This window comes from Podarcis muralis, chromosome 9 (assembly GCF_964188315.1).
Source record: "Podarcis muralis chromosome 9, rPodMur119.hap1.1, whole genome shotgun sequence".
Lineage (NCBI taxonomy): Eukaryota > Metazoa > Chordata > Lepidosauria > Squamata > Lacertidae > Podarcis > Podarcis muralis.
The window spans coordinates 25,325,328-25,341,050 of NC_135663.1; the positions used below are offsets into that span (position 1 = coordinate 25,325,328).

At 47.6% G+C, this 15,723-nt stretch overlaps 1 protein-coding gene across 6 annotated transcripts in view; it reads right to left on the reverse strand.

The window, feature by feature from the left end:
* The window catches only part of PITX2 (paired like homeodomain 2), a 34,056-nt gene extending 19,211 nt beyond the window's left edge, over window positions 1-14,845 (reverse strand). The window contains exons 1-3 of one of the 6 annotated variants that reach the window (XM_028743535.2): window positions 14,305-14,845; window positions 9,006-9,061; window positions 7,978-8,115 (exon numbers count right to left, since the gene is read on the reverse strand). In XM_028743535.2, the coding sequence (XP_028599368.1) occupies window positions 7,978-8,115; window positions 9,006-9,051 (184 nt within the window). In that variant the 5' untranslated portion in view covers window positions 9,052-9,061; window positions 14,305-14,845. Of the gene's footprint in view, window positions 1-7,977; window positions 8,116-9,005; window positions 9,062-9,210; window positions 9,227-14,304 lie in introns of those variants that run through there. The other 5 variants (XM_028743536.2, XM_028743537.2, XM_028743538.2 and 2 more) reach the window with 5 other exon arrangements.
* Between the last annotated feature and the right edge of the window lie 878 nt (window positions 14,846-15,723).

Here is a 15,723-nt window from a genome sequence, read left to right on the forward strand (position 1 = left end):
TTGTGGAGTCAGCCCAATACATTTTGCTCCTCTCCCATTCCTTGTGAAGAAGCCAGTTGGTCTGGCCTACCTCACAGGGTTGTTGTGAGGATAAAACGGGCAAGGGAAGTACCATGTCGGCCACTTAGAGAGCTTGCTGGAGGAAAGACGTAACAATGAAATGAATGAGAGAGCATCTTCCAGCAAACTATGGCAAACTTCTTAGAGATCTTTTATTCGAGTAAACGGTGTATACAGTACAGAGCAACCTGAAGACGCCCGTATCTGAAGCAACCTAGTTATGCTATGGTTGCCTGTACCTCCCCGGTCCTTCAGCAACCTGAAGACGCCCGTATCTGAAGCAACCTAGTTATGCTATGGTTGCCTGTACCTCCCCGGTCCTTTTGAAACTGCACTACAAGATACATAGCCTCATCCGCCGCCTTGGAAGCGAGTCCCCCTGGATTCAGTGGGATGGATGTCCAAGCGAGGGGGTTCAGAAGTGTAGCCAGAGCATCCCGGTAGAGAGACAACAAAACAGAGCTAGGACGAGGAGCTGCAAGGAGAGCAGCCGCAATCCTGTGTACACTTACCTGGGATCAAGTCCCACTGGACTCAACGAGATTTATTTTTGATCTCTCTCTCTCTCTCTCTCTCTCTCACACACACACACACACACACACACGCACGCACACGCACACACGCTCACACACTTATACTATCACGTTGGATTTTTAATTGGAAGCCGCTTTGTAAACCAACTTTGCGTGGGAAGCAGGGTTCACATATAACGAGGACGTGCTTTCCCACGACGCTGGAGTTTGTTGCGTTGTGGAACGTGAACCACTTTGAAACTCTTCTGGGAATGAAAAGCGACATCGAATTTATTTTAAGAAATAAACGAAATGTTGACTCGATGGGTTCCGAGTCCTCAAGAAAACGATTTGGCTGACAGAGCAATCCTCAACACGCTTTTTCCCAGGAGTAGGTCCCACTGAGTTGAATGGAACTTGCTCCCTGGAAAAGGGCTCGACGCGCGACTCGAGTTCTTTCCTGTTCACTAGATCCGAAAAGGTTCCACAGGTCAGGCGTATTTGGACTGTAAACCTGCCCCAAGCTTCACAGCAATATTGATTTGATAGTATTCTTGATCTAAGTGTCCCCCCCCCTCCCGCCTTTGAATGGGTACCCTTGAGACAGTATCTAGCCCTTCTAAGTCCTCGTTAGAAGAACTGGAACCAGTACCATTGATCTCAATGGGACTAACTTCTGAGTAAGCATGGATATGGTCAAGTGGCAGAACCCACACAGATTTCAGTGGAATAAATATTCAGCATATGCCAGCACAAGTGTGGAAGGAAGAGCCTTCAGCCTTGCAGAAGCTCCCAGATACAATGTCCGACATCTGCAGGTAGGACTGGCGATGTCCCCTGTCTGAAGCCCTGGAGACTCATAGAATCATAAAACTGTAGAATTGGAAGGGATTTCGGGGGGGGGGGTGTCATCGAGTCCAACCCCCTGCAACACAGGAATCCTGTCCTGTCCCTGGGTGGTCTCGAACCACCAACCTTCTGGTTACAAGTCAGACCCACCCTGACCCATTGCGCCACAGGCTCCGTTCAGTGTAGACAGCATTGAGCTGGATGGACACAGAATAAGTTTTCCCCACTGAAATCAATGGAACATGCAGGACAATGACTCCGAGGTATTTTTGCATTAGGACTACAGCCTTGGAAAGGGGTACAACGTTGGCTGTGCTTGGCTTTAAAAATCAGTGAACAACAGGTAGCACTTATCAAGCAAATCCTAATCGATTGCTCGCATGTTTTCAGTCAACTAATCGACTAATGCAACCATTGAATCTTCATACGGGAAAAAAGCAATGGCTTTATATTAAAAAAGCAATTTTGGCTTGTTTAAATGATGGACCCGTGTGAAGAATAGACTCCCTCTCACAAGGAACACAATGCCTCCCTTAAGACGGTGCTGATACTTGTATTTAAAATAATGATAAAGTTTTTAAAAGGAGGTCTATTAATTAAGAAGGGCATATTTTTAGTGGCTCACTGTGTCTAAAACTCGATTAATCTGTCAGATCCTTGCCTAAATAATAACACTGCGGCCCCATTTAATGTTGTTGTTGTTGCTGCTGTTAACTAAGTATTTGGCCTTAGCTAAACTTTGAAGGTATGCATTTGTTTTTTTCCTGAGACTTATATACCGCTTTTCAGGCATCAGCCCTGCTATACTCCTTCCTCGAGCTGTTCTGTCTAGCCCTAGGGATAGAGCTACCTTAGACCACCGATCCGTTTAGCTCGGCATTGTCCACATTCACTGACAGGGAGCCTCCAAGCTTACAGACAAGGGTCAGCCCCAGCCCTAACCTGGAGGTGCCGGGGATTGAACCTTGGACCTTCTGCAGGCAAGGCAAAAATATTACCACTCAACTACGGCCCTTCCTCGACTTGGCTCTGAAAGGCTTGATGAAGCTTCTGCCGGCCTCATATTTAAGCAAAGTGCTGCTTGCTTCCTAGGAAGCGGGTGACGGAAATGCCACATAGTCTTCCTGCAGCGAGATGTGGACAGACAGGGCTGTTCCTATGGGATCGAAAAACTACACAGCCCCAGATCCTCTACACCTTTAATCGGAAAATAGACCCACTGTAGCCAGTCGAACTTGCCTTCCCCTACCACGAATGTTCACACAGAAGTGCATCTTACACGCCTGAAAGAGGCTACTATTTATCGGAAATACTGATCTATTATTATGCAAGAACCGACTTTCAGGATCGCAGCCGAGGTGTTGGGGTTAAACTAAATGAAACCCGGATCTACTTCAGTTTAATTGGATTTCGCATATGTATCTAATTCAACACCCCCACTTCAATAAACAAATAATTGAATTAAATTAGCCTATCACGCATGAATTAACCAGGAACAGGCTGGCATACTGTACCTACTTACCTGGAAATAAATCCTATTGAACTCAGGGGAACTTACTTCTGAGTAGATATGTATAGGATTTAACCAAGGACCACATCCTTTTTAAAACAAACAAACAAAAAAACCCTACAATGTTGCCCTCATTTCGGGAAGTCAATATATGAACTTGGTATGTTACTGTTACCTGGGAAATGCTACAAACTTTTAACGGGAAGTTTATGCAGGCATTTTCGTTGCTTTTTTAAAGCACCTACCCCCCCCCCCAATGCTTCTTGCTTTCCATCAACCATCGAGGACTTGTGAGTTAAAATATAAAGAAATACTCGCATTTTCAACGCCCTAATTTGCAGTGCCTAGGGTTGTGTTGGCTTTAACAAAACTACCTTGCAGAGGAAGTTTCAAGAAGCGAACTGAAAAGAGACATCCAGGCGACTGACAATACACTCCTCTTTCCTGAGGGACTCAAAACCCGATCCAGATAATCTCCACTCATTCCTTCTTTCCAAAATCAGCAGGGAAGCAAGGTTGAAATGAACGGAGACCACCCCACCTGGCAAGAACACCAGTCACATCCAAGTCCCATTGCACTAGACAACGTGGCAACTTGGGAAGACAGGCGAACTAATGCCAATGTACTGGAAGAAGCAACGATCACCAGTGTCGAAGCAATGATTCTTCAACATCAACTTCGTTGGACTGGTCATGTTGCTCGGATGCCTGATTATCGTCTGCCAAAGCAACTACTCTATTCCGAACCTAAAAATGGAAAGCATAATGCTGGCGGCCAACAAAAGAGGTTTAAAGACTCTCTCAAGGCAAACCTAAAAAAATGTAGCATAAATACCGACAACTGGGAAACGCTGGCCTTGTGAGCGCTCCTATTGGAGAACAGGCTTTTTAACAAAAGTGTCATGGACTTTGAAGATGCTGGAACTCAGAACGAAAGGGAGAAACTTGCCAAGAGAAAGGCACGTTTGGCAAACCCTCACCGTTATCAACTACCCCCCCCCCAAAAAAAACAAATCTCTATGTCCTCACTGTGGAAGGACGTGTGGATCCAGAATTGGCTTCCACAGTCACTTACGGACTCACTTCCATGTTCATGGAAGACAATCTTACTCGCCCATGAGTGATACCAAAGAAGAAAAAGAAGTTGTTAAGCCAGGCCATCCTGCTTTGGTGGAGCCCCCGTTCATTTCAATGGGGCTTGCGCAGGAGACCTTCCTGGCAGATCCCGCGCTTTTGTAGTTGAAGCCCAACGCGTCTAGAGTTAGAAAATCTATGAATACATTTGAGGACATCTTCGAAGTGCCACAAGACTAGACGTAGTTTTCCCTTTAACAGAGTGACACAGCTACCCTTCTGAAAATCGTTTACTTGGGAGTAAGGATTTAATACGCTGGCCAAGCCTTTCCAGTCCTCAATCAGTGGGACTTTTCTCTGGGAAAGAGCGTTTGGGGATGGTGTCTGCTCTTAAGCATGGCTGGTGTGTGGGGTGTGTGGCAGGTGAAAAGGAAACACTTAAATCTCACTTATTTAAAAAGGCAATCAAAGCTAAACATTTGCGCCAAACTTTCTCACTTCAGGTTTGTGGGAGCTCCTTTCTCTCTTCCCAACCCAGAACAAGAGGTGTTATGTTCACAAAGGATTAAGGAACAGGGCACCCCGGGTGCATCTCAGCCAAGGACTTCGTTTTTAGTGTCAGAACTGAGGTCCCCATCCATAGACACACAAATCCATTCCAGGTTTTCTTCCCAAACTTCCTTACCCCCACCAGCCTAATTTTGAAAACAATAACCACCACCACCAGAATCTGTTGCTATCCTTAATTCAGAAATCCTTGGCGATCTACTGCAAGTCGCCCAGAGACCGTCGATCCAGATCTACCTTTTGCCTAGCCATGCATTAAAGGATCTGGCTGCTCGGTTTAGTTCTGTCATCTCCACACATTGGCCAGTCCCTTCCGCTATGAAGGTGGTCACCATTGAGAATCCATTGTACCAATGGATAGCATTACTATTATACCGCGAAGGCCAATGGATTTCTTAGGTAGGACAGAACAGCCCGAAACTTACTTCAGCCGAAATATCTGGTCTGAAGCTGGTTTCGTGCCACTCTTTCCACTGCAACAAATCAACCTACAGTGCAATCCTGTGGATGTCTACTCCGAAGTGCCATTGAGTTGGGACTTATTTCCAGGTAAGCGTGTATCGGATGGCAGCCATTGAATCGAATTCGTAGGCTACACTTGCGTGTATGTGTGTTTTAACAACAACACCGCCCCACCAATGGTCTTTATATGTTTACATAGCAATTTCCCTTCTGATTTCAGAGGGTGAAAAACAGACTCACGGATCATTGTGCAGGGCAGGAAATGTAACATGTAGATACAAAACCCCAGGCTCTTAATGAACGGTTAGAAAAATAGCCACTTGTTTCTCAGCGAGAAGAGTGAAAAGGTCACGGAGCATTTGGAAATGGTTCCAGATCTAAGCTCTCGCTCAGAAGTCGGATTGCTTGATGTCAGTGCAACTGGCGTTTGAGCATCCCGGAATTACTTAAGGCAGACTACATGCTCCTCCTTCAGATTGGCTGAATAGCGCAGGAAGATCTCTTTCAGCGGGTGTTTCTACGTGGAATTGGAAGGACCTCGTCTCAGTTCGTAAATGCGGCCAATTAGCAGAGTCTATATTAATTAGTCAGCAATCAAAGATTCTGTTCTGAAGGTGGCACGAATACAGGCGCTTAGGAGCACATCTGGGCATCTGAATATATTAAACAGAACAGAGCCCGTCCTCCTTTTCAGTGGGGCTCCGATCGATCTACAAAACCATATATGACACAACCCTATAAGATGTCTCAGAAGAACGTCCCACAGAATTCAAAAGGGTTCACTCCCAAGCAAGTGTGTAGCTCAATGCACGCTCAACACCACGATCCTACGCATGTCTCCTCATAAGTAAGCCAAATTGGGCTCAATGGGGGTTACTCTCAGGTAAGTGCGAGTGCAGCCTAAAAGTGACCTCCAACTTAAGACTCTCATTTCCCAGGATAGACGGGCGCTATAATAATCACCTGTTACTTGAGTTGAAGAAATGACTTTTCACTCATTGATGGGTCTTTCACCACCAGATAAAACCGACCTGATTCAAGTAAAAGTGTGCTAAGAAGGCCTTTGTCTTATCTTTCAATCACGATCAAAACCGGGATTTTAACTTCTTGATTTCAATAGGAGGATGTAAAGCATCGAATCCTTACTCTAAAGTAGCTCTCTCCCACCCCACCCCTCACTGCAGAAAATGCGATGGTTTGGTAATGTTGGTATAAGAATCGGGTGTGGTATGTATGGTATAATAAGCATGGTAGTATCAGCATACTGTATCTTGATCTATTACACAGAGCTTAAACCAATGCGGCCACTCTATGCCACTTACCTCGGAATAAGCCCCAATGAAGTCAATAGGATTTACTTCTGAGTAGACATATAAAGGATTGTGTTTTGTATTCTGTTTTAAATTGTGGGAAAATGCGTGTTTCTGACGGGATATACCTACCGGTCATCAAGAGGAAACTTTAAAACTAACCTCCCCCCCCCCTTTAGCTTTAAAATTTCAGTTTTCTATGTAAAAAGAACTGGTATCCAATCGGAGTCTAGGAAATCAGTGGATGTCGACTGAAAACAATTGACCAATTAAGCTATTTGTGGTGGGTGGGTGCGCGTTAGAGAGAGAGAGGCTATGCTACTTCATGCCACTGTTTATCACAGAAGTTACATTCTTAACACAGTCTCTTCTCCTTTAATATTAATTTAGATTACTATATCTTATGCCAGCAAAATTAGGTTGGCATCAGATAAGGCAGAAATCATGGCACCGCAATGTCTTTGTTTTCTAGCCTGGGAGATACTGTGTAACTCGTTCGCTCTAAGCTGCTCCAAGTAAAATCAAGCAGAGCTCACTTTGTGTCAGAGAGTTGTGGTGAGCTAAGGTCTATTATTTTGTAAGCACTTTGTATGGGGCCTCTCCAGTGGTGGCACCTCATTTGTAGGCTTGGAGCCTTTGATGGCTTTCTTAAGGTGCCAGTCAAAAACATTTTAGTTAACCCATCCAGGTCTTTGGTTCTTAACTGAGAGGCTACTAGTTATGCTAGTGGCCTTTTTCGGGTGGGTGCTCATTCTTTTAAGTGGGGTGGGATTTGTTCCATATATATATATTCCAAGTAAACATTCAGAAGGATTGAGCTGACTCGATTCCTGTTCCGGAAAGGAACATGCCAGCTTTTCTAATGATGCAAGCGGAGGGTACCTGACTGCGCCTTCGCGGATGCCTCCGGCCCTTCCCAGCTCTCTGACGTTGCCATGTTGCTCTTTTGCAAACACCACACGTCTAAGGCGAAGACTCCCCTGCCTTGAATTTAGTGAGAGTTTGTAGGGGAGTTTGGCTGATGCGGCTGCTGTTTGGGGTGGGGGGAATCGCCCCCTGCTTCGGGAGAGGATTGCTGCTTACCGAGAACACCTCGGGACCACAGAGACAAGCTCAGTACAATTGCTACACCCTTCACGCGGAAAATCCCGAACCAAATTAACTTTGGCAAACAAGCCTTTTCCTCCCGAATTTACCCGCTCCCCCCCCCCCCGCACACAGACAGTGCTGCCCGCAGTTCCCATGGACCTGAGCAGCAGAGGGCGCTGTTGCACTTCCTTTAGGTCGAGGCGCAGCGCTGGCGATTAAAACAGAAAGAGGGGAGATTGGGCCAGGGAGGCGCACAAACAATCACCAGGGCGGCCGCGTAGAATCCAACAGCTGCTAAAGAAAGCTTTAAAAGGCAGAAGCAATAGAAGTGTCCCGCCCCACCCGCGCACCGCTTTCCTGGCCCACACACACAATACGCTATACATTGTGGTTGCAACTTGAATCTCGTTCGACTGGGCGCAGTGATACAAGATCGCACCTATCAACCTTTCCTAGGAGACACCGATGGGGATATGGAGGGGGGGGGGATAGGGGAGGCTAGATTCAAGTGCGAGGCTGACCAGAAAGGGGTGGGCAGACTCACCATTGGCGCTGGGGTGTTGCCTTCCGAACAGTTTGCTGCTAGAAGCTTCCTTCCTGCTCTCTGGAGAATCATTGAATTCTCCTTTTTTAATATCAGAGTCTTTGGAGAAAAGACATTCAACAGCAGAAGGTTGTACCCCTGAGAGAGAGGGAGAGGGAGAAAGAGAAAAAGAAAAAGAGGGTCGTGGATCGGGAGAAGGAAAGGCCAGGCAAGCAGGCAGAGAGAGCGACGGAAGGGGGACAAAGAGAGAGAGACAGCGAGTTAGGGAAAGTGCGTTTGGAAAGCAAGCACGCTTAGGACACGTTTGTGGAAAGGGCAGTCCCGTCTCATACCCCCCAACCCAACCCTGGGACTCCCCGCTCCTCCGCTTTCTCTGCCTTGGACCCGGAGCAGCCTGCCTTAGCCAGGCCAATGGGCACCCTGGACTTAACAGAGAGCTCTGCGGCAGAGATCAAACCACTGGATCTAGCAGGACGCCTCGAATCGAGGCGCCAGGATAGGAAACTCAAGGGCGCTGGAACCACAGTCCAGCTAAGCCGGAGTTCGAAGAGGGAAAGCCAGGCTAGTCCCGATCCCTTCAGGGAATCTTCACCCCTCCATTCCTACTCTCAACACAGAAGCATCAAATCTGCGTTGCAATACTGTGATAAAAATAAATAAATAAATAAATTACGCAAGGCTAGCATATAAGAGTGATCAACCTTTGGCTCTTCGGAAATCGGTTATCTTCCCTGGCCTTTGGCTGATGGGAGCTGGGCTCCAGCAAACAGCCAGAAGGCCATAGGACACCCCCTCAACTGGATTAGGGATCGGGCTGCAAATGGGATGGGGATGGAAGTGGCCACTGGGGGTGGTCCTCTTTGCCAGGACATCCTTGGGTAGATATTGTGCATACACCCGCGCGCCCATCACCCAGGTGCTTTAACAGACTTAAAAAAACACAACCCACCCACAAATCAAAACAAATGCACACCGCACGTCGACATCATTCTTGCGAAGTGTAAATCGATGGGAAATATCTCTCTTACCTAACTGAACGCAAGCCGATACAAGTTTACGACAGTTGGACTCCATAACCCGTTATCTGCAAAACATTAGATGCATATGGGAGTTAAGAAGACACACAGAATGAAGCCACCAACCTGACAGCTCGGCTGGGCGAACGGAGGACGCCGAGCGCCTCTTAAAAAGAAGTCTTAAGCGAAGGAAGGTAATACAAAACAAAACACGTACCAGTTGCCTAGTTTACCATCGGGGTTTTTTTTTTCCGGACTGGAGAAGAAAGGAGGTGAAAAGTGGGGGGCGGCAGATGTTTGGTTGGAGGGAGGTGCCTGCAATCCTAAACACATTCGGTGGGACTTAACTTCGTGGGCGGAGAGGGGAATACGGTTAGGCTTGTGTTGCTGGTTTCTTTCCTCTTTGGACATTTAAAGGCAAGAGGAAGGGGAGGGCGGAGATCTCTACGCGATTTTTTTTAGTCCCGACTCCCAGTCCAGGAAAATCGAGGTTTGTTTGTTTGTTTAAAATCGATTGAACCACATCTCCTGGAACTCAAAGACAGTCGGCTTGACTGGGTAGTGCGGTTCGGGCTTTTTGGTTTTGGAGAAAATTAATGTGGTACTGGTACCTGGCCATTCAACTTCCCCCTTCCTTGTGTCTCAGTTTTGGTGTTGTAAAGACCCACTATGGAAGATACAAGGCAGAAAATAGTAGTAGTAATAGTAATAATACACAATTATCCTCATCCTCACCAATGCAAAACTAATGTAAATTAATGTGCATCATTTGACGCGTGGAATCTGAGTAATGCCCATCGCCTCTAGGGATATTTCTCACTTGACATAACCGTCTCAATTCAGAAACACTTGAAAGAATTATTATTGTGGGGAGGGGTGTTGGGATTGGACTTCCCTTAGGTTTGTAAAAAACAAACAAACCTGTGGCTGTAGTCAGGCGCTACCCACTCTGTGCCTTGTTGGGAAAGACAGAGAGAGAAAATAGCTTTGCTCAGTTTGTCTAATAAAAATGTCTTTGAATGGAATTTACCCTTCTTCCTCTATAAAAAGCTTCGTTCAGTTTCACTAACCTACCAGGGGGACTTTCACTAGCCAAATTTGAAGCGACGCGCTGCTGTCAATGGGACTGGCCTATCCTGGTGATGTAGAATCCTGACCCTTTAATTCTTTGTTGTAAAAGCAGGCCCGAGTGAAACTCAATAGGATGCACTTCCGGTGCTCCGATCCCAGACACTTCCTGCACATTGAGAAAACAGGAGGATCGGGCGCATAAGGTTGAGCACTTACCTGGGAGCAAGTCGTACTAAACTTCCCGCGACTTAATTCCCAGTAAATGCAGGGTTAGGATCGGGCTGGCAGCTAATTAATGAGGCTCAGCCCGATCCTATGCCGAGCTAGGCGTCCCTAAACCCATTCAAATAAAGCAACCAGCTGCTTCCCTGAATTGAAAATTAAAGCCTGCGCGGTCTTTCCTCTTTTGTCAGACTTTTAAAAAGTTGCCACCATTTAAGTAAAGGAGGAGAAGGGATTTGGAGATTCGTAGCTCTCACTATAGAACTAATCTAGAAAAACAGCCGGGATGCAATGTGGCCGGGTTTATTTTCAGGGACATTGGGGGGGTGTGTGTGTGAGAGAGTGCATATTTACCTCCCGCCCCCCAGTGAGAGAGAAAAATACACAAAATCAAAAAGAAAGAAGGCATTCTCGTGAATGACTGTGCCGGGCAGTCCAGGGACTCTGCGGAAATTTTGGTGCCCCCGAATTTAAGGAGATTCCCTTAAAATGAGGGCTGAGTTCATCCCGATCAGAGACGGAGCTTGTGCAATCAGTCGTGAGTTTTGGCTCTCTGCAGCCACGGAGAAATTGACCAGGATAAGCTCGCTGACTCCTTCAGCCAGGTAGGTATACAGAACCTCCCGGTCCTATTCTTGTAGAAGGGGTTTCGAAAACCGTTCTAAACACCTTCAGGGGAATTGGCTGATGACCCGCGGAGCGAGAGGAAAAGAGGGTCCCCCAACGCAGACCACCGCCTAGCCAGGGCTCCCACCCCGCTTGGTTTACACGGAGGGCACCCTCAGGAGGCCTCCTTCGGAAGAGCTCTGGGGTGCCACATTTGGAAGCTGCGGGTTTTAGTAATTCTGAGTGTCCCCCCCCCCCTTTCTTTAAAGGTGGGGAAAATCTCAGGATTAGTGCCTGATTGAGATGTCTGTTCGGGAGATATTACAAAAATCATTATCAGCGCTCTCTACTAACTCGATATGAAGTAACACAGATGGGATTTTATTAGTCCAGGCTTCAGATGTTTACTTATGATAATTTGGGTGAAAAATTTGCATGTCATCATCGTTTGGGTAATTTCCCCCTTTGAAACCCCCCTCCCCCATTTCAATGGCGCTCCTCTATTAGCTTATCCTGCTTTAGAAATCTGGATCGGATAAATAAATATGACTAAGAAGCGGGTTAAGATTTTAGAGGGGGGAACCGCCATCGACAGCATATTTTTTTTTTAAGATTCCGAATGAGATCCATAATCGAATATCCTAATAGCATCACCCATATCCTGAGCGCGTTTATTTGCAAACGCTTCCCGTTGCAATGCAACTTATTTTTCCCCCCATTGAAGGGTGCAACCCGTAGGTTCTTACTTAAGGGAGAAGTCTCACTCAGTTCCCTGGGACTTACTTCTGACCAGGCGCTCAGGATCAGGCTGCTCGTGGATTTAGGATCGCAGCCTTATTTCGAAGCCGATGGGCCTCCTTTTCAACTAACGGCCAGATCCTAAGCTTAATACCCAAGTGGGTCCCACTGAAATAAATGAGACATCATTCCAGGTCAATATGCAGAGGATCGGGGCTCCCGAAAGGTCAGTGAATGTTTATTTCTTGAGACAACTCTCAGAATTCTAATAGGGCCGAGCCATTTATATTCCCAGCTCCAGGGAGCCGAAAGAGGATGGCTCGCTGAGTGTATGAAACGCCCTTTCCAATAAAGAGGCCTAGTATGTGAGCGGTGGTGAAATTGTTAAGGAAGGCAATTAAGAAAACCCCCTAATTCCTCTCTGATGATCCTTAAACCGGTTCTGTCAAGACAAGCCTCGCATGACAAATTTGGTCGCCCTGTTTCAACGCCTACCTTGATGGCTAATTTATCTAACCACCTGAGACGCGCAATTTATTTTTCTCTGTTTTTAAGTCGCCTCCCCCCCCTCCAACCTTCTTCCAAAATCTGGACAAGATTATATCCTGCAAAGACAGCCATATAACCACCTGGAATGTCAACAGTTATAATTATCCACACTTTAAAAAAAATCCTTCTGCCATTCATATGTATATTAATATTTATTTTATTGCAGGGTTTCCAGGGCTCTTAAGAAATAAACAGTTTTGCAGCACAAACCTAAGCACATTTATTGGGGGGGGGGAGTCACCACCGATTGTCAGGATTGTAGTGTGTGTTGCGGAGGTGGGGGGCACAATTTTTGCGCTGTAAATAAATTGTCACGCTAAATCGATTCTGAAAGACCCAGGTCCTAATTATATCCATAACTACATAACTATTTGTTTCTCGATATATCTACATCACAAAAACGGGGGGAGGTGAGTAATTCAGGCCGATTACATGGGATCTGTAGGAACTTTTCACGAGTACCTTAACTCCACAAGCTTTCCGCCATATTACTAATATCAGCTTCCTATGCTAAACTGATTTACGTGGAAGGAATCCCATTGATTAAATCAATGCGGCTTATTACAAAATCATTTGGGGGGAGGGTAATAGGGTGATCAGAACTAAAACTAGATTCTTGTTCATTTGCAAATCCGATCTTTAACCCACTTTTGCTCGTTCCTTATTTAATTTTGTTGTATTATTATGATTCAAAATACTATTTTAGGCGTGTGGCAAAATTTGCACCATTTAAGACGCTGTTAACTATTTTACAAGCAAGCAACGCGAATCACAATTAATAATAAAGATACCCTCCCCCACACTTTTAAAAATGGTTTAGCAAAATTCGCGTCTTTAAGCTGTTCTCAAATATTTTTATCGGCAACATGCAGCGAGGCATACAATTAAATGATAATTACCGAGAGGAAAATAAAATAAAATATTATTGATGGCAGATTAGAAACCAGGATTTGGAGGGGCTTCTTTTCTGTCTTTCTAGGAAGTGAGGAAATTGAATTGGTGGCTGACTGCAGACAGCAGCAGAACCCTAACCGATTTTGTACACACATAAGTCAGTTTAAACTCTTTTTTTTTAATGCTAAATCGGGCCTTATTTTGTAACTGAAACAAGGCCCGGACCAAAAGGAGAACAAAAATATACAAGCGGCATATCCATAAGGCATCGCCTGTATTTATTTCCGTTACTTTAAGGATCTGCAAACCTTAAATGCGAGACAGGCAGACACACAGAGAGAGAAACTGCAAAATACATGACTTTCCCTCCAGAGGAATACCGTTTACTTAGGCGCGCGCTGAGAAGAAACTTTTGCAAAACTAGGCAAGTTTCCTAGGAAAGCAGCACTTTCTTCTTGCCAGTGCAACCCCTTTGTTAATTTATTAAACTTCTTTTTCTGTTGTCTTTTAAAAGAAGAATCAGTGAATTAACCTTAAGGGGTAGGGAGTGAAACTGGCTACGAACCTTTGGAGGAAGCTCGGTGTGTGTTTGTGTTAAATCCTAATATATTCTAACTAGTAACCTGCAGCTGGTATACTTAACTGGTAGCGCGTTAGTAGCTTTCTGGTGCAAATAGTCGTGGGAGTAGCTGCAGCACCCCTCATCATAGTGGTACTGATGGAGATGACTATTATGTTTACTGTTCTTACGCCAAGCCTAGCGAGAGCCCAGCCCTTCCAAACCGACGGCTCGCGAAAGGAAAGGTAGCCAATTGGGTCTACAAAGGGTCCCAGATCAGAAAGGCCTGCAGCAGGTCCTTCGCCTCGACTCCTCTTTTCTTTCAACATCCCCCTCGGGGGAGGAGGCCGGTCCCCCAAGACGTCTGGTTTAAGCTGGAGTCCTTGGTTTAAACTGCGAGCGCGCGAAAAGGGGTGGGGTGGGGGCACTGCTTTTGGCAAGCCCACAGCCCACCCTCCCCAAAGCCCCCCAGCCCACACACCGCATTTATAACTGCAAACACACGCACACCCCAAGGTCTGCGGCCAGCCCAGACGGCCCCCTCCGCTCGCCCCCCAAACGCCACAAATCACCCTTCGGGGCGAGTCTGGCGAAGTGGAACCAATTGGCCGATTCACATTATCTCACACCGCCGGGCCAAAGGCAGCGACGGGCCTCCCTGGCTCTGCTTACCGGCTCCCTTTGCAAGCGCGCGTCGCTCTCTCTGTTTTCCCCCCTTCGCCCTCCCTGATCGCCGCCGCCTTCTTCGTCGTCTTCTTCTTCTGGGCCGAAGCTTTTAGCAAATCCCAGGCTCGAGATGAGAGTTGGTGGACGACTCGAGTCGCCCACAGACGCCTCCTCCAGCAAGCGCAGCAGCAGCAGCAGCAGCAGCACTACGGCCAGCCTGGGACGGCGAGGAAGCCGGAGCAAGGCAAGGATCCCCAAGGAGAAAGGAAGGCTGGCCGGCAGGCGCGCGGCGTTCCGTCGAGGGGGCCACGGCGGGAGGGAGCTGTTGGCCGCGGCTCGACGGCAGGCAGGCTGGCAAGCAGGCTGGCAGGCAGGCAGGCTCCTGGCGGCTTCGCTGCGGGACCGCTGTGCTTTCCTGGGGCGGACACGCTGCCTGTGTCTCTCTGCCTTTCTTCGCCTCTCCTCGGGCTCCTCTCGCCTCGCTCTGCCTGGCCAGGGAGCCGCGTGACGTCAGCAGAGATTCCACCAAACTCAACTCCGCTGCAGAGCAGAGAGACGACGGGGCGGGGGGGGGGGAGCGAAGTGCAGGGGGCGCAGTTGGGAGAAGACCTGAGAGAGAGAGAGAGAGAGAGAGAGAGAGAGAGAGAGAGAGAGAGAGAGAGAGAGAGAAGGAGGAGGAGGATGGATAGATGGACAGACGGATCGACCTGAAGCTAGGCTGGGCGGAGAGCAGAGAGTCAAACCATCAGTAGACCGAGGCGGCGATGCTCTGCGCGCTGCCTTGAGAGAGTAAGCCTCGTGGAAGTGCCCTGTGCAAGGGAAGGCCCCGATCCTAGCCTACATTCCCCGAAATCCAGGTAGACACTGAAATAGCGCTAGGTGGAACCGAGGTGGTGGTTGGCCTAAGAAACAAAAGGAGATGAGATCTCTGGATCCAGGGAGAAACCGACGGTCCCAGGAATATGGACGTGACAAAGCCAACCCCCCCCCCCCAGCCCACCACAAAGGGAAAGCAGAAAGGCGAAGGAGCTGCGTTAGGAGCGCGGGGGGTGCATGAAAGTGGGAGAGGCGCTTTCCAGGAAGGTTTCAGGGGAGAGATGTAAAGGTCCTCAAAGGTTTATGTCCCCCCACTGCCCAAACACGTTGCCCTGTTACGCGCAAGTGGCCAGGATTTCTTTGACAAGGAGGCGAAAGGAGACCGAGCCGTAGCGAGGCGAAAGGGAAAGTGTGTGTGTGTGGATCCCCAGAGGGAAAGTTGGTAGTGAAAGGAACAAAAGAGGCCAAGGAGAAGGTAAAGATCAATACCCGAAAGGGAAAGGAAGCGGCGCAAGGAAAGTGGGAAGGAAATGCACGGCTGCGTGAGGCTACGAGCCAGCGCGAAGAGAGGCCGGGTCACTCCGCCGAGGACGCTCGCAAGAGTTCAAA